General features: G+C 36.5%; 1 protein-coding gene across 5 annotated transcripts in view; it reads left to right on the top strand.

Moving 5' to 3' along the window:
* DDX4 (DEAD (Asp-Glu-Ala-Asp) box polypeptide 4) overlaps positions 1-12,272 on the top strand; it is a 66,476-nt gene that overhangs the window by 15,127 nt on the left and 39,077 nt on the right. For 3 of the 5 annotated variants that reach the window (XM_010853507.1, XM_010853509.1, XM_010853510.1), the window contains one exon: positions 8,964-9,041. The exons of the other annotated variants lie outside the window; for them this stretch is intronic. In XM_010853507.1, coding sequence (XP_010851809.1) covers positions 8,964-9,041 — 78 coding nt within the window. The remainder of the gene's footprint in view (positions 1-8,963; positions 9,042-12,272) is intronic. 5 annotated transcript variants of the gene reach the window in all.

Raw genomic sequence — 12,272 nt, 5'->3', positions numbered from 1 at the left:
GAGCATCTTTTCATGTGCCTGTTGGCTATCTGTATGTCTTCTTTGCAGAAATGTTTGTTTAGGTGTTCAGCCCATTTTGTAATTGGGCTGTTTGTTTCTTTTGTTATTGAGCTGTTTGTACATTTTTGAAATTAATCCCTTCTTGGTCCTTCTCTCAGTCTGTAGTGTGTCTTTTAATTTTTTTTTTTTTTTATGGTTTCCTTTGGCGTGCAAAAGCCTGTAAGTTTTGATTAGGTCCCATTTGCTAGTTTTTGTTTTTATTTCTGTTGCCTTGGGAAAGTAACCTAGGAGAACATTGGGTAAGATTTATTTCAGAGAATGTTTTGCCTTTCTTCTCTTTTAGGAGTTTTTAATGTGATTTTAAAAAGAATTTTCATTACTTTTCCCTTTCTGGTATTTCATTGTACGTGTTAAAAAATGCAACAGATTTCTGTATGGTAATCTTGTATCCTGCTACCTTGCTGATTTTATCAGTTCTAGTAGTTTTTGTGTGGAGTTTTTAGGGTTTTCTATATATATTATCATGCCATCTGCATATAATGACAGTATTACCTCTTCCTTTCCAGTTTGGACATCTTTTATTTTTCTTATCTCATTGCTGTGGCTAGGACTTCCAATACTATGTTGAATGGAAATGGTGAGAGTGGGCATACTTGTTTCAGATTTTAGTAGGAAGGCTTTCAACTTTTTGCTTTTGAGTACTATGTTGGCTGTGGGTTTGTCACAAATAGTTTTTATTATGCTTGGATATGTTCCCTCCATATCCACTTTGGTAAGAATTTTTATCATGAATGGGTGTTGAATTGTAGCAAATGCTTTTTCTGCATCTGTTGAGATGATATGTGGTTTTTGTCTTTTGTCAATATGGTGTATGTGTTGAACCATTCTTTTGACCCTGTGATGAAACCAGCTTAATCATGGTGTATGACTTTTTATGTGTTGGGTTTGATTTGCTAATACTTCCTTGAGAATTTTTGCATCTATATTCACCAGAGGTACTGGCCTGTAATTTTCTTTTTTGGTAATGTCTTTGCCTGGTATCAGGGTGATGGTGATGTCATAGAATCACTTTGGGAGTGTTCCTTCTCAGTCTTACGGAAAAGTTTGAGAAGGATTGGTTCAAGTTTTTCTTTGTATGTTTGGTAGAATTTTCCATTTAAGCCATCCAGTTCTGAACATTTGTAGGGAACTTTCTTTTTTTTTTTTAGTAATATTTTGGTCCCTATACTTTAAAAAAATTTTAAATTTAGTTTTTAATTGAAGGATATTTGCTTTATAGAATTGTGTTGGTTTCTGCCCAACATCAACATGCATCAGCTATAGGTATACATATATCCACTCCTATTTGAACCTCCCTCCCAATCCCATTCCTCTAGGTAGTTACAGAGCCCCAGTTTGAGTTCCCTGAGTCATACAGCAAATTCCTATTGACTGTCTATTTTACGTAATGCTAATGTAAGTTTCCATGTTACTGTCTCCATACATCCCACCCTCTCCTTCCTCCCCATATCCATGTCCATAAATCTGTGTCTCCATTGCTGCCCCAAATAATTTCATCAGTACCATCTTTCTAGATTCCATGTATATGCATTAGTATAAAATATTTGTTTTTCTCTGTCAAACTTACTTCACACTGTATAATAGACTCTAGGTTCATCCACCTCATTAGAATTGGCTCAAATGTGCTTCTGTTGCAGGGAGTTTTTAAATTACAGTTTCTATTTCACTTCTAGTGATCAGTCTGTTCAGATTATCTGTTTCTTCTTGCTTCAGTTTTGGTAGGCTGTATGTTTCTAAAAACTTGTCCATTTCTTCTAGATTGTTTAATTTATTGGCATATAATTGTCCATAGTATTCTCTTATGGTTTTTTGTATTTCTGCAGTATTGGTTGGTATATTTCCCCTTTCATTTCTTGTTTTATTTCTGTCCTCTCTCTCTCTTGTTCTTGGTGAGCCTGGCCAGAGATTGTGCACTTTGTTTGTCATTTCAAAAAACCAGGTCTCAGTTTTATTGATTTTTTTTTCCTATTTCTTAATATCTATTTTAATTTATTTCCTCTTTGATTTTTATTAAATCTCTCTTCCTTCTGACTTTAGCTTTTGTTTGTTCTTCTGTTTCTAATTCTTTAGGTAATAGGTTAGGTTACTTGTTTGAGAGTTTTTCTTGTTTTGTGAGGAAGGCCTGTATCACTGTAAACTTCCCTCAAAGGACTGCTTTTCCTGTATCCCATAGATTTTGTATATAGTTATGTTTTCATTGTCATTTGTCTCAGGGTATTTTTAAAATTTCCTCTTTGATCTCGTTGATCCATTTTTTTTTTCTTAAGTAGCATGTTGTTTAGTCTCTGAATAATCACTTTTTTTCTTGTTTCTCAGTGGTTGATTTCTGACTTCATGCCATTGTGGTCAGAAGAGATGTTTAAAATAATTTCTGTCCTTTAAAATTTGTTGAGGCTTATTTTGTATCCTTCAGTTCAGTTCAGTCGCTCAGTTGTGTCCTGACTCTTTGCAACCCGTGAATTGCAGCACCCCAGGCCTCCCTGTCCATCACCAACTCCTGGAGTTCACTCAAACTCACGTCCATTGAGTCAGTGATGCCATCCAGCCATCTCATCCTCTGTCGTCCCCTTCTCCTCCTGCCCCCAATCCCTCCCAGCATCAGAGTCTTTTCCAATGAGTCAACTCTTCGCATGAGGTGGCCTACTATGGGTCTAACCTAGAGAATGTTTTAATTGAAAATGATGTGTAATTGAAAAGAATGTGTAGTATGTGTATTTGGGGGATGTAATGTGACTGATTTCAAATCAGGAAAGGAGTACGTCAAGGCTGTATATTGTCACCCTGCTTATTTAACTTACACCCTGCTTATTTAACTTACATGCAGAGTACATCATGTGAAATGCCAAGCTGGATGAAGCACAAGCTGGAATCAAGATTGCCAGGAGAAATATCAATAACCTCAGATATGCAGATGACACAACCTTATGGCAGAAAGCAAAGAACTAAAGAGCCTCTTGAAAGTGAAAGAGGAGAGTGAAAAAGTTGGCTTAAAACTCAATATTCAGAAAACGAAGATCATGGCATCCAGTCCCATCACTTCATGGCAAATAGATGGGAAAACAGTGGAAACAGTGAGAGCCTTTATTTTGGGGGGCTCCAAAATCACTGCAGATGGTGACTGAAGCCATGAATTAAAAGAGACGCTTGCTCCTTGGAAGGAAAGTTATGACCAACCTAGACAGCATATTAAAAAGCAGAGACATTACTTTGCCAGCAAAGGTCTGTCTAGTCAGAGCCATGGTTTTTCCAGTAGTCATGTATGGATGTGAGAGTTGGACCATAAAGAAAGCTTAGCGCCAAGGATTGATGCTTTTGAACTGTGGTGTCAGACTCACAAAGAGTCTGAGCATGAATGTCCTGAAAATACCAATTAAGTCTAACTGTTCTAATACGTCATTTAGGATCTCTGTTGCCTTATTGATTTTCTGTCTGGAAGATTTGTCTACTGATGTCAGTGAGGTGTTAAAGTCTCTATTATTGTATTCCGATCCATTTCTCCCTTTAGGTCTGTTAGTATTTGTTTTCTATATTTCAGTTCAGTTCAGTTGCTGCTGAGTTGTGTCCGACTCTTTGTGACCCCATGGACTGCAGCATGCCAGGCTTCCCTGTCCATCACCAACTCCCAGAGCTTACTCAAAGTCATGTCCATTGATCAGTGATCCCATCCAACCATCTCATCCTCTGTCATACCCTTCTCCTCCTGTCTTCAATCTTGCTCAGCATCAGGATCTTTTCAAATGTCAGTTCTTCGCATCAAGTGGCCAAAGTATTGGAGTTTCAGCTTCAGCATCCTTCCAATGAATATTCAGGAATGCTTTCCATTAGGATTGACTGGTTGGATCTCCTTGTAGTCCAAGGGACTCTGAAGAGTCTTCTCCAAAACCCCAGTTCAAAAACATCAATTCTTCGGCGCTCAGCTTTCTTTATAGCCCAGCTCTTACATCCATACATGACTGCTGGAAAAACCATAGCTTTGACTAGATGGACTTTTGTTGGCAAATTAATGTCTCTGCTTTTTAATATGCTGTCTAGGTTGGTCATTGGCTTTTCTTCCAAGAAACAAACATTTTTTCATTTCATGGCTGCAGTCACCATCTGCCATGATTTTGGAGCCCCCCAAAATAAAGGCTGTCAGTGTTTCCATTATTTCCCCGTCTATTTGCCATGAAGAGATGGGACTGGATGCCATGGTCTTCGTTTTCTGAATATTGAATTTGAAGCCACTTTTTCCACTGTCCTCTTTGATTCTCATCAAGAGGCTCTTTAGTTCTTCTTTGCTTCCTGCCATAAGCGTGGTGTCATCTGCATGTCTTAGGTTATTGATATTTCTCCTGGCAATCTTGATTCCAGCTTGTGCTTCATCCAGCCTGGCATTTCGCATGATGTACTCTGCATATAAGTTAAATAAGCAGGGTGACAATATACAGCCTTGATGTACTCTTTTTCCTATTTGGAACCAGTCTTTTGTTCCATGTCCAGTTCTAATTGTTGCTTCTTGACCTGGAAATAGATTTCTCAGGAGACAGGTCAGGTGGTCTGGTATTCCCATCTCATTAAGAATTTTCCATAGTTTGTTGAGATCTACACAGTCAAAGGCTTTGGCCTAGTCAATAAAGCAGAAGTAGATATTTTTCTTGAACTCACATGCTTTTTCAATGATCTTGAGTTATTGGCAATTTGAATATTGGCAATTTGATCTTGGGTCCCTCTGCCTTTTCTAAATCCAGTTTGAACATCTGTAAGTTCATGGTTCATGTACTGTTGAAGCCTGGCTTGGAGAATTTTGAGCATTACTTTGCTAGCATGTGAGATGAGTGCAGTTGTGCAGTAGTTTGAACATTCTTTGGTATTGCCTTTCTTGTGGATTGGAATGAAAATTGACCTTTTCCAGTTCTGTGGCCACTGCTGAGTCTTCAAAATTTGCTGGCATGTTGAGTGCAACACTTTTCACAGCATCATCTTTTAGGATTTTAAATAGCTCAATTGGAATTCCATCACCTCTACTAGCTTTGTTCATAGTGATGCTTCCTAAGGCCCACTTGACTTCACGTTCCAGGATGTCTGGCTCTAGGTGAGTGATTACACCATCGTGATTATCTGGGTCGTGAAGATCTTTTTTGTATATAGTTCTGTGTATTTGCCACCTCTTCTTAATACCTCTGCTTCTTTTAGGTCCATACTATTTCTGTCCTTTATCGAGCCCATCTTTGCATGAACTGTTCCCTTTAGTATCACTCATTTTCTTGAAGAGATCTCTAGACTTTCCCATTCTATTGTTTTCCTCTATCTCTTTGCACTGATCACTGAGGAAGGCTTTCTTCTCTCTCTGTGCTATTCTTTGGAACTCTGCATTCAAATGGGTTTATCTTTCCTTTTCTCCTTTTTCTTTCACTTCTCTTCTCAGCTATTTGTAAGGCCTCCTAAGACAACCATTTTGCCTTTTTCCATTTCTTTTTCTTGGAGATGGTCTTGATCACTGCCTTTTGTACTATGTCAGGAACCTCCATCCATAGTTCTTCAGGCACTCCGTTAGATCTAATCCCTTGAATGTATTTCTCACTTCCACTCTATAATCATAAGGGATTTGATTTAGGTCATACCTGAAGGCTCTAGTGGTTTTCCCTGCTTTCTTCAGTTTCAGTCTGAATTTGGCAGTAACAAGTTTATGATCTGAGCCACAGTCAGCTCCTGGTCTTGTTTTTGCTGACTGTATAGAGTTCTCCATGTTTGTCTGCAAAGAGTATAATATTTTTATATACTTACATGTTTTTACATTTATAAGTATTTTAAATATTTATAATTTTAAATATAAAAATTTATATTTATAAATATGTATATATTTATATAAATTTAGATGCTCCTATATTGAGTGCATATGTGTCACTGAATGTAATATCCTCTTCATGTATTGATTCTTTTATCATTATGTAGTGTCTTTCTTTAGCCTTTTTATGGCTTTTGTTTGGATATCTGTTTTGTTTATATGAGTGTTGCATCCCCCACTTTATTGTCATTTTCATTTGCATGAAATACCTTTTTCCATCTCCGTACTTTCCGTCCTTTGTCCTGGAGTGTCTCATTGGTTTCTTAAAAGAACTAGGTTTTGGCTTTATTGAGCCACTATTATATTTCTGTTTCCTCTTGCATTATTTGTTGTTTTTAACATTTTTTTAAAGATATATTTATTTTTATTTATTTATGGCTGTACTGGGTCTTCATTGCTCTGCACAGGCCTTCTCCACTTGTGGTAAGTGGGGGCTACTCTTGATGCAGTGCATGGGCTTCTCATTCCAGTGGTTTCTCTTGTTGTGGACCACAGGCTGTTGATGCATGGGCTTCAGTAGTTGCAACTCATGGGCTCTAGAGCTGGCTCAGTAGTTGTGGCGCACAGGCTTAGTTGTCCCCCCTCATGTGGGATCTTCCTGAACCAGGGATTGAACCTGTGTCTCCTGCATTAGTGGATTCTTTACCACTGAGCCACCAGGGAGGTCTGCTCTTACCTCCTTTTTTTCTCCTTTATTCTTGTGTGATTTATTTTGTTGTTTTTCTAACGTTCTTACTAGTTGAGATGGATGTTTACCTAATTAATTTTCAGTTCTTATTGTATAAAAATTTAATTTCTGATATATATCATTTTATCATACAATTCTAAGTATTTCTAAAGTTCCATTGTAATTTTTCTTCTTTGAACTGTTTTGTATAGAAGTGTTTTAAAAATATATTTCCAAATGTAAGAGAATTTTAAAATTGTATAATTGAGTTACACTATCATATTAATTTTCAGTATATATAGTGATTTGCTATTTTTATAGACTATACACCATACAGAGTTAGTATAAAATATTGACTATATTCCTTGTGCTGTATATTACATCCCTGTAGTTCCTTATAACTAGTAGTTTGTACCTCTTACCTCCCCTTCACCTATTTCATACCTTCCTCACCCTTCTCCCATGTGGCAAACCACTACTTCGTTTTCTATATCTGTTCATCTTTTCTGTTTTTGTATATCTGTGGACATGTTTTATTTTTTAGATTCCACATATAAGCAAAAATATACAGTATTTGTCTTCTAGTAACTTTTAATTTGATTGCATTGCAATTACAGAATTTTGTGTATGTGATACTGGTTTTTGAAATTGTTGAATTTACATTTTGGCCTTCCATGTGGTTGGTTTTTATGAACATTCTATTGAAGAATGTCACTTGTTTGATGTTTTTAGTTCTGTGGATTTTTACAGTGTTCTGTGGATGATTGTAATTTATCTGTTCTCCTTTGACTGTTTTTCTTGGCTGTTATAGACAGTGCTTATCAAAACATTTTTATGTGTATCTGTGTTACCGTGTGAGTATATCCACAGGAAAAATTATACTAGTATATTTTCAAAAAGTATTTTCTTTTAAAATTAGGATCAAGATTGATCTAGTTTATAGTTTCAGTGTTGTATATGATTCTGCTTGTTTCCCTATGTCCTTGACTAGTCTTGGTATTAAAAAAAATATTTATTGGAATATAGTTGCTTTACAATGTTATGTTAGTTTCTACTGTACAGTGAAGTGAACCAGTTATATATATATATATTTCCACTTGTTTGGATTTCCTTTCCATAGAGCAATGAGTTCCCTATGCTATATAGTAGGATTTTCATTAGTTACCTATTTTACACATAGCATCAATAGTATATATACATGAATTCCAGTCTTCAGTTCATCCTTCCCCCCACCCCTGCCTCTTGGTATCCATATATTTGTTTTCTATGTTTGTGTCTCTATTTCTGCTTTGCAAATAGGTTCATCTATACCATTTTTCTAGATTCCACATTTATGCATTAATATATGATATTTGTTTTTATGACTATTCATTCTCTATGACAGTCTCTAGGTACATCCATGTCTCTACAAGTGACCCAATTTCATTCCTTTTTATGGCCGAGTAATATTGTCTGTGTGTACCACATCTTCTTTATTCATTTCCTCTGTTGATGGAACTTTTGCTTGCTTCCCTGTCCTGGCTTTTGTAAATAGTGCTGCAGTGAACATTGGGGTGCATGTGTCCTTATGAATTATGTTTTTCTCTGGGTGTATGCCCAGTGTTGGGATTGCTGGCTCATATGGTCCTTATGTTTTTAGTAGTTTTTAGGAACCTCCATATTGTTCTCCATAGTGCCTGTATCAATTTACCTTCCCACCAACAGTGTAAGAGGATCTCTTTTCTCCCCACACTCTCCAGTATTTGTTGTTTGTAGACTTTTTGATGTTGGCCATCCTGACTTGTATGAGATGATACCTCATTGTAGTTTTGATTAGCATTTCTCTAATAATTAGTGATGCTGAGCATCTTTTCATGTGTTTGTTGGCCATCTGTATGTTGTCTTTGGAGAAATGTCTGGTCTTCTGGTGGTGGTTTAGTCACTAAGTCATGTCCAAGTCATGTCCAACTCTTGCAACCCCATGGGCTGTAACCTGTCCATGGTATTCTCCAGGCAAGAATACTGAAATAGGTTGCCATTTATTTCTTCAGAGGATCTTCCCAGCCCAGAGATCTAACCTAGGTCTCCTTCATTGCAGGCAGACTCTTTACCAACATAGCTATGAGGAAAGCCCATTTAGGTCTTCTGCTAGATTTGTATTAGCAAACTGTTCAAGTCAGTCATGGTTGGGAAAAGTACATTCTTCTTTTGATTTTCAGTGTCTTTAATTATGACTGAGAGTCAGCATTTTTTTTCTTTTGGAGGACTACCTATTCTTATAGCCCATTTTTCTACTAGTCTACTCATCTTTCTTATTGCTATGTAAAATTCCTCCTATGCCATGTGCACGGCACATTTAGATGGTTTAAAGCTTACTTACCACCAGGATAGTTTTTTGTTATTTTGACTTGCTTCACATGTTACTTACTTTAGAAATGGGTGATGGATCATCTCGAAGAGATCATTTCATGAGAAGTGGATTTGCCTCTGGGAGGAGTTTGGGAAACAGAGGTAAGTATCTTTCTTTAATCATCTATTATAATAGCTGAATAGTGGAATGAATAGAGGCTTTTATGGTTGTTTCAGTTCAGTTCAGTCACTCAGTCGTGTCCTGACTCTTTGCGACCCCATGAATCGCAGCACGCCAGGCCTTCCTGTCCATCACCGACTCCTGGAGTTTACCCAAACTCATGTCCATCGAGTCGGTGATGCCATCCAGCCATTTCATCCTCTGTCGTCACCTTCTCCTCTTGCCCGCAATCCCTCCCAGCATCAGGGTCTTTGCCAATGAGTCAGCTCTTCGCATGAGGTGGCCAAAGTACTGGAGTTTCAGTTTCAACATCATTCCTTCCAAAGAACACCCAGGGCTGATCTCCTTTAGGATGGACTGGTTGGATCTCCTTGCAGTCCCAGGGACTCTCAAGAGTCTTCTCCAACACCACAGTTCAAAAGCATTAATTCTTTGGCTCTCAGCTTTCTTCACAGTCCAACTCTCACATCCATACATGACCACTGGAAAAACCATAGCCTTGACTAGATGGACCTTTGTTGGCAAAGTAATGTCTCTGCTATTCAATATGCTATCTAGGTTGGTCATAACTTTCCTTCCAAGGAGTAAGTGTCTTTTAATTTCACAGCTGCAGTCACCATCTGCAGTGATTTTGGAACCCCCAGAAATAAAGTCTGCCACTGTTTCCACTGTTTCCCCATCTATTTCCCATGAAGTGATGGGACCAGATGCCATGATCTTAGTTTTCTGAATGTTGAGCTTTATGCCAACTTTTCACTCTCCTCTTCCACTTTCATCAAGAGGCTTCACTTTCATCAAGAGGCTTTTGAGTTCCTCTTCACTTTCTGCCATAAGGGTGGTGTCATCTGCATATCTGAGGTTATTGATATTTCTCCCGGCAATCTTGATTCCAGCTTGTGTTTCTTCCAGTCCAGCGTTTCTCATGATGTACTCTGCATATAAGTTAAACAACCAGGGTGACGATATACAGCCTTGATGTACTCCTTTTCCTATTTGGAACCAGTCTGTTGTTCCATGTCCAGTTCTAACTGTTGCTTCCTGACCTGCATATAGGTTTCTCAAGAGGCAGTTTAGTGCAAGGTAAATCTGATATAACTTAGTGTATAGTAGACTTTGTTGGGATGATGAATTTTTTTTTCAATACCAGTTTTCTTTTCACTGTTTTACTTTTTAAGATAGTAGAAAATAGTTGAATTGATTAGATGGGTAGATTGATTAAAGAGAGTTGCTTCCTAGAGCAGCTTCCTAGAGCTTCTGCTTAATGTGTTGATGGTTTTTGTTCCCATTTGGCATGGGAGGAATGAGAGAAACTCCAGAGACTAGAATGTGAAGGACCTCTTTCTTAAGTTTTATGTTTCTCATGAAAATGCAGTATGTGAAACAGTTCTGTTAGCTCGCTAGTATTAAGAGGTTGTTTTTTCAAAATTCAAAGTTTTTATTGTCACTTTTAGAACAACCAGCACTAGATTTGACAGAAAATGACCCAGTAAAATACTTTCCTCCATTCCATTTTTAGATTTGTTGTTAAAATGCTGAAAATATTCTCACTGTATTTTAGTATAGTGCAACAAAATATTATTAGAACCTCAAATGGTCATATGAATTTTTAAATAAATTTCTTTTATGGGATGCCGTAAGCTAAGGTTAATAGTTTTAAATATACATGATACTTATTCTTGAATTTATTAAATGTTAGTTTTTGAAAAACTTTGGTATTTCTATATATTTTTATTCATTGGCAACTGAAAGTTGGTCTATGGTATTTCATTTGCTACTTGGAAAACTTAATTTTTTAAGATAGAGTTAACATAAGTGTGAATTTTATGCTTTGACATATTCTACTAATGAAATTTGTTGAAGATACATATATATTTTTTTGTTTTTAAGCCTGCATATTAAGTAAGAAGCATTAATGTTTTGGACCATGTAGTTGTACTTAGAGAGTCAAGTGTGTATTTTGTTTGCTGCTACTAAGAAGTAACAAATACCTTAATATGACACTCAGGGAACTACTTAATATTTGGATATATTTTAAAATCCTAATTTAGAATGATATTTTTTGATACAGACTTCTAAACATTGTTGAATAGAGCCTTTTTAAATGAGAAAACCATCACTGAGATTTTACTATGAATTGTTATATTGTAGATTTAAATACATTAAATTTCTGATCAAAACTCTCTGTGAACATTGATACTTTAAAAAGTTATTTTTGAAAAATCTGAAAAAGGATGAATATATGTATATGTAAACTGAATCACTTTGTATACCTGAAACTAACACAAAATTGTAAATTAACTGTACTCTGATAATATTTAAGAAAAGAAAAAAGTTATCTTTAATACTGCATATAATCCTGGAAATTTATAGAAGAACCACACCTATCCCAAATGATTCAGTTTAACATTCTAGTTCATTTCAATCTCTATGGTATTTTTTTTTCACAACTTGGATATATCTAGTAACGTGGTTCTAAAATTGACTTTTAATTACCTAACATATATATTGACTAGCTTTTTATCTTCTGTGAAGTATGGCCTGAAAAGCCTTAGCTTTCTGAATCACATGCTTTTTTAGCATCTGATAAAAATACTGATAGTTGCATATACACAGTTTTACATGTGGCATTAGGTGTTTCACAGATCTCTTAGCTTCTCTGTATTAGGATATTACAGATGTAGGGAAGATAATTTGTGAAAATAACAAGATAATGATAATTATCCCAGTGATAATTTAAAGTGGCTATTTATAATGTTTTGGGTGCTTAAGTTTATGTTTTAAATAACTGTGCTGCTTAGCATAGAAACTCTGCCCTTAAAATTCTTAATTTAGTGGTAGAGAAGCACATGGAAAGAAATATTGCTTAAAAAGAGATACACATAGTATGCTGTGGGAATGTGATTGATGAATTGATTACAGTTGGAGGACTGAAGGAGGACTTCACAGAAGAGGTGGGTTTTGAATCAGGCTTTTGAAGAGTGAAAAGAATTTTGCTAGGAAAAATAGGAAAGCAAGGAATGTCATGCTGAAGGAATAGCATGTAGGAAATAGAGTATATTAGAAGTTCACAGTGTGGAGTATGGGAAGTTGTTTTACGAGTTAAAATGTTGGGTGTTCAGAGTTGTATCAGTCAGTTCAGTTCAGTTCAGTCGCTCAGTCGTGTCCGACTCTTTGCGACCCCATGAATCACAGCACACCAGGCCTCCCTGTCC

This window comes from Bison bison, unplaced genomic scaffold (genome assembly GCF_000754665.1).
Source record: "Bison bison bison isolate TAMUID 2011002044 unplaced genomic scaffold, Bison_UMD1.0 scf7180017864328, whole genome shotgun sequence".
Lineage (NCBI taxonomy): Eukaryota > Metazoa > Chordata > Mammalia > Artiodactyla > Bovidae > Bison > Bison bison.
This window is presented reverse-complemented; position numbering and strand designations above follow the sequence as displayed.